The following is a 6,346-nucleotide window of genomic DNA, read 5'->3' as shown; positions in this document are numbered from 1 at the left end:
GGAGCCCGTTCCCCGGCCCCCGGAGAGCCCCGAACCTAAGGCGGTGAGCGAGGGCGCTCGGTGCCACCAGCGGCCGCTCTCCCGGCAGGTCTCCGAGGCTCCCGGCGCTCAGAGCCCACCGCCGAACGCAGAGCCCGGCCCGCTCCCGGTGCCGCCGCCCGGGGGCGCCGCGGGAGGTTCTCGGGCCTCGCCGCGGGGCCGAGGGGCGGAGCGGAGCGGGTCCCCGCCCACTCCCGGCAGGCGCAGCCAATGGGAAGGCGGGGCGGGGCAGGGGGAGGCGGGGCGGGGCAGGGCAGGGGGAGGCGGGGCGGGGCTCAGTGGCGCCCGGCGCCGGCCGTATTTACGGGGCGGGCGCCGCCGCCGCCGCCGTGTCAGTGAGACAGCGCCCGCCGGGCACCGCCAGCGCGCCGCCGCTCCTGGTGCTGCTCCTGCGGCCGCGGCGAAACTGCGAGGGAAGGGCGGAGAGCCGCGGCCGTCCCCCTGGCCCGCCGCCGCCGCAGCAGCGGTGGCCGCACCACGGCTCTGCCCGCGGGCGAGCGGCTCTTCGGCGCTCCGGTGGGGCAGGGGCGGGCGACGGCTGCTCGGCCGTGCCTGCGCTGCGGGCTGTGGCGAGCGGCGCCGGGTAAATGGATCGCCATTCCAGCTACATCTTCATCTGGCTGCAACTGGAGCTGTGCGCCATGGCCGTCCTGCTCACCAAAGGTGAGAGCTGTGGTGGGGCACCTGGAATCCACAGGGCCGTGCCGGAGGGAGCGGGGTGCCCGGGGGCTGCTGCCCGAGGGCCGCCGGGCCCTGCGCTGTCTCGGGACGCCGCGCCGAGCGGTGTTGGTGGAGGAGCCGCCGGGCCGGTGGCTCCCGCCCCTGTGTCCCTCCCCTCCCACCTGGCCGCCGGAGCCGGGCAGTCACGGCCCCGCCGTGTCCCGGCGGGGCAGCCGCGCCCGGCGCTGTCCCCGCCCGTGGGGAGCTGGGGGCTCTGTGGGGCCTGTGAGCTCTGCGGGCTGTGCTCTTTGGGGGCTCTGTGGGGCCTGTGAGCTCTGCGGGCTGTGCTCTTTGGGGGCTCTGTGGGGCCTGTGAGCTCTGGGGGCTCTGTGCTCTTTGGGGGCTCTGTGGGGCCTGTGAGCTCTGGGGGCTCTGGGGGCTGTGGGCTCTGTGGTCTGTGGTCTGGCCGCCCGGGGAGCGCCCTCGGGGGCAGAGGCGACCCGCTGGCTGCCGGTAATCGTCGTGCTCCGGGGAGGAGGGTAAAGGATAAGTTAGCGTGGTGGTGATGTGCGACGGTATTTATTTATTTTGGAAGGAAGGCTGTAATTAACCCTAAATAACAGCCTTGCAGCGTGCAGGGGGGAGCCTGCTGGCCCCATCAAAGCGGGCAGAACAGGGAGTGACTGAGTGATGTGAAGTCGCAGATACTGAAACTATGTGCCTGATAATGATATAATTAGGGGATCACAGACTTCTGGCTGCTGTTGACTTCAAAAGCTTTAAGAGAAGCCTGCAGTCTCTCCTGTAGCCATCTTGACTAAAAGCAGACATTTTTCTTTAATAGCTACATACAGTAACAAGAAAGAGGAGGGAACAGAAGGGCATTGTTCACTGTTTCAAAATACTAAATACCCTTTCTGGCCTTTTGCATAGCACAGGAAGAAACTTTATGAATTGACAGAAATACAGTAATACAAAGTCCATTTTGTTTCACTGAAAACGTGGCTTTAATTAAAAAGCAGTTGAATTAACCTGATGACTAGCCTGTCAGATTTTGTTTGTAAGATTGTCTTAAGGCAATAAAATATAGATTTTTGAACGTGATTGTATAAGCAGTTGAAATGAAAGTATGTGTATTGTTTCTCTTTATTCCCGTATCGTGCTGAGATTCATGAAAGAACTGTCAGCTCTGGTACTGTGCCATGTTTGCATCTTAAATTTAACAGTGCAAAAATTACGAAAACTATTTTTTTCAGAGGGGTAGGGGGGAGACGTCATATAGAATGCTTAGAAAATAATTGAGTCTTTTTTTCTGTAACATGCTGGATGACAGTGAGTGTGAATTCATGAAAAATTAGGTTAGTTGGTCTGAAACCCCAAGGGAATTGGACTGGAGACAGTGAGACACTCCATCATTTGGCTTCTATTAAGCAGAGTTATTAAAGAGCAGCGGGAACTTCAAGGCCTGGAGCCTGCAGTAGCATTTTGGGGAAACTATTAAGGTAGCCTGACGAGGGGAAGGTAACTTGTTTGGGATGATTTTTTTTAATGTCTTGCAGAACAGTTGGAGGTTTTTTTCAGATATAGGTGGTAGGTAATATCATAAGAAGGGGTGGCAGCAGAAAAGCCTGTAGATTGGTTTTTTTGGAGTGCAGATTTTAGGAGGAAGACATCTGACTATTCAGTCAGCTTTGAAAGCCTTGGTGCTACTGTGGTGGCAAGTTCAGTAGGCACACCAGAAGTAGTTTTAAGTCCATTCTTCCAAGGATGTCTCCAAAATCTGGCTTCCTCTTAAACCTTGGCTCGATGGCACACTGAATTATGTTTGAGTTGCAACTTGCCTGGAAAGAGTAAGTTTTTGCTACAGCACAGGACGTGTTTAATTCATACCAGAGCAGTTTGGAGAGCACAAAATGAAGAATTTTATGAAAGGAACTTTTTTATCGCTTCCTTCAGAAATTTTTGAGGTTTCCTGATATTTTTCGTAGAGCCGGTAGAGGATTTTCAGTCTTAAGTGTTTCCTCTTTACTACTGCATATTGGATTGCATGTGAAACTGGGGAGAGGCAACAGGGAGCCTTTAGCCTTGCAGTTTCACTCCATTAAAAAACTTCACATTTGAGTTGAGAGTCATTGTCTCTGGTGAGCAGAATAATTATAAACTGGAACTTTTTTGTTCTATAATATTAAAAAGTCCTTTTGCATGAAGAACTAGTTAAAGATTTTCTCCTTCAGTAGAAATTAGAAATAGTTGCTCAGTTTCACACAGTAAAACCTTCCTGACAGAGAGACTTAAATGGTAATGGTTCTAGCTAATAGCTTTATAAGGTGTTAGTTAGACCTTTTAAATTTTGGGGCAGTATTGAGAGGTAATAAACAATTCAGCAGTTCCGAGTTTCTCTTTTTCATTTGTCACATAAATATTGAAGCCTGGTATTTTTGTTGTGTGCTTATGTGCAAAAGAAACGTTACTTCTATAAAAATAGAATGCTGTTCCCGGAGTAATGGTTAAAAACATAGTTGTGACTTTCTTCTATGACTGAAAGTGTATGTTGCTTTTAGAACTGGTATTTCACTTAAAATGTGGTTAAAGGCAACTGCTAACAGTGAGTGGAAGTAGCTATTAAATGGTCTTGTTAGTTATTTACCTTGGAAAAAAAAAAGCCACTGTGACCTTCCCCCCCCAAGCCCTCCCCCCAGTCCCTGTTTTAGTGAAATGCTCTCCCTTTAATTCAAAGGACTATAGTACTAGTCATTAAAGCAAGTGCCCCAAGGCCTTTACAAGGATTAAGGTTTCAACGCTGTACAGTGATGGGAAGGGAGCAACCCCAGCTCTTGTGGATCTACAGCCTAAAGAAGTACCTCAAAACTGGCACCGAGTTGGTGTGATGTGTGTGGCTAATAAGGATATATGGTGAGGTGTCCTTAGAGGACCAGATTCTTACCTTTCTTGCCCAATTTTTGTTTTTTAGGTGAAATCAGATGCTACTGTGATGCTGCACACTGTGTTGCAACTGGCTATATGTGCAAGTCTGAGCTTAGTGCCTGCTTCTCCAGACTGCTTGATCCTCAGAATACGCATTCCCCACTTACTCATGGCTGCTTGGACTCTATTGCAAGCACAGCTGAGATCTGCCAAGCCAAACAAGCACAAAACCACTCTGGCACCACCACCATGTCCACATTGGAATGCTGTCATGAAGATATGTGCAATTACAGAGGACTACATGATGTTTTGTCTCCTTCCAGGGGTGATGCTTCAGGTAGGACAATAAAGCTTCAGTGAAACCCCTCTTCTGGCCATCAGGCCAGCTACAGTCAAAACCTTGTGCATCTGCTGTTACTGATTTAGTTAATGTAACTAGAAACACCAGAGGGAGAAGCAGGTGGCTGGATGCAGGAGAACATCTCAGCCAATTAGGTTTGTTTGTCTGCATTAATATTGGAAGTTTCTCCTGCCATGACATGATGTCTAAGAGTCAGTGGCAGTGGTATTCCTAGTTAAACTGGCTATTGGGGTAAGAAGTTCTATGTTATAAGCAGACTTAGAAACTGATTTTTTTCTTTACAGGTGTATTTTCTCTAGATACTGCAGTGTGTAGCAGTTGCTCCTTAAACTTGTCAGTGTGGGATTTAAGGGAGGTGCTTATATGTAAATCAGTGTGTATATATAAATCCTGAAATAAGCTTCACATCTTTCCCCTTTGCAGGACAAGGGAGCAGATATCAACACGACAGCAGCAGGAATCTCATCACCAAGGTGCAAGAATTGACTTCTTCGAAAGAGTTATGGTTCAGGGCAGCTGTAATTGCTGTTCCAATAGCTGGTGGGCTCATCTTGGTGCTCCTCATCATGCTGGCCTTGAGGATGCTCAGGAGTGAAAACAAGAGACTGCAAGATCAGCGACAGCAAATGCTCTCTCGTTTGCACTACAGTTTTCATGGACATCATTCAAAAAAAGGGCAGGTGGCAAAATTGGACTTGGAATGCATGGTGCCTGTGACTGGTCACGAGAACTGCTGCATGACCTGTGATAAAATGAGACATTCAGACCTCAGCAATGATAAAATTCTTTCACTAGTCCACTGGGGAATGTACAGCGGACATGGGAAGCTGGAATTTGTATGACCAATTATTTTTTAATCTGAGCTAAACTTACTCTCTGGACTCTTGAAGGCCTTTGGGTTCTGCTGGACAGGAGCACTTTATCTTAAAACAAAAACTCTCATAAATCATCTTTGAGAAACAAAGGACCTCTGCAAACAGAATCTTGGATATTTCTTCTGAAGGATTCCAAAAGTTGTCTTATTTGCACAGAGTAAAATACACTCAAATGTATTGTTTGCTTCAGAATTGTGAAAGCAAAAGTTAGAAGTTGTAAACACTGTCACCAGGGTTATCTGAACTGTAGGGAGCTGAGAACTGAGTTATTATAATAAACTGTATGCAAGCTCCTATGTTTCCTGACTTATTGTAAAGATTTTTTAAAATATATATATTTTCTCTGAAACTTGCTTGTGATTTCTGTTTTGGAAAATGGGTTTTCTTGTGGATGACAGTAGAAAACAAATCAAGGTGTACATGGTAATGCCATGCATAACAATTAGATTCTGAAAGCAGATTTTTTTTCCTACTCTGCAAAGGACTTTCGGTGATTTGAAAATGAAGGTGGCAGCTTTGTTTTATACTTCAAGTAGCAGTGAACCCACATCCTTGGTTTTTGGCTGTTGCATTTTGTTCATAACCTCAGTGAATTCTTTCAGGGCTTTGTGTGATAACTTTCTTCCTCTGTTAATGAAGAAAGACTTCCTCTGTGCAAAATGTGTGAGAAAGTGACTCCTAGTTCTTCATATCTGGTTTTCCTCCCTTGTCTCACAATTCTTGTTTCTATGATCTGTTTTCCTTTTGTACCTTTTACACCCAAACTTTTCTTTGAGGAGGAGAGGGAAACCCCAAAACCACACTGTCTATTAGGTTTGGTGGTTTGGTTTTTTTCTGTTTATAACCCCTCTGGGCACAGTGGAAAGCATCTGCCTTGCTCTTCTATCATGTAACTAAGTATCATATGCTCCTAGTTTTGTGTGGGACTAAAGAAATAACACTGTACTTTAATCTTTAGCTCCTCCTTTATGTTGTTGCCTAGGTGGCTTTTCTTCCTGGCCAATATTTGTGCACTTAGTTGCTTCTTACTCCTTCTGCTAGTTGGCAGCACTTTTTATCATTTCATTTATTCAATGCCTAGTTGCTAAAAGCAAAAACCTCTGGATTATTCAAGGAATTTATTGTATTTATTTTTATTGCTATGTTAGACTTTGCAATATTTAAAGTATATCATGGTGAAAGAAGCATCCAAAATGCTGCTTCAGAAGACAAAACCTGGCACCAGTCTAGTATTCATCTATGTTTTAAGAAGTCCTGGAAATGCTTCTGCCTCCTGTTCTGGCTGTGAAGTTGAGGTGCTCCTGCTGCCAGCAGTGAGAAGGGGATGGCACACACGGGGTTTACATCAGCCTTGCAGCAATGCTCTGATCCCTGTGCTGTGGTAGGTTGCTTTGGGATGTGCAGGCTGAAATGCAAAGGGGTGTGAGCAAGGAAAACTGCCCCTTGAAGTTACACACACTTAAGCGATGTGGTAGGGTTCTTGGTG

The 6,346-nt window shown here is 47.4% G+C and overlaps 1 protein-coding gene across 1 annotated transcript; it reads left to right on the top strand.

The window, feature by feature from the left end:
* Window positions 1-389: 389 nt before the first annotated feature.
* On the top strand, window positions 390-5,209 carry BAMBI (BMP and activin membrane bound inhibitor). The gene is made up of 3 exons (XM_066559547.1): window positions 390-702; window positions 3,671-3,961; window positions 4,409-5,209. Exons 1-3 carry the CDS (start codon window positions 627-629, stop codon window positions 4,825-4,827), a joined length of 786 nt encoding a protein of 261 aa, XP_066415644.1. The 5' UTR covers window positions 390-626; the 3' UTR covers window positions 4,828-5,209.
* Window positions 5,210-6,346: the final 1,137 nt, after the last annotated feature.

This window comes from Molothrus aeneus, chromosome 1 (genome assembly GCF_037042795.1).
Source record: "Molothrus aeneus isolate 106 chromosome 1, BPBGC_Maene_1.0, whole genome shotgun sequence".
NCBI lineage: Eukaryota > Metazoa > Chordata > Aves > Passeriformes > Icteridae > Molothrus > Molothrus aeneus.
Note: the sequence above shows the minus strand (reverse complement) of the source record. Positions and strands in the feature narration are given on the sequence as shown.

What these genes read in the sequence shown, in the direction of transcription:
- BAMBI (XM_066559547.1), top strand. Translation starts at nt 627, where the DNA reads ATGGATCGCCATTCCAGCTACATCTTCATCTGGCTGCAACTGGAGCTG. An exon ending in GGCCGTCCTGCTCACCAAAG is followed by an intron (nt 703 to 3,670) that starts GTGAGAGCTGTG and finishes TTTGTTTTTTAG; the next exon opens with GTGAAATCAGATGCTACTGT. An exon ending in TTCCAGGGGTGATGCTTCAG is followed by an intron (nt 3,962 to 4,408) that starts GTAGGACAATAA and finishes TCCCCTTTGCAG; the next exon opens with GACAAGGGAGCAGATATCAA.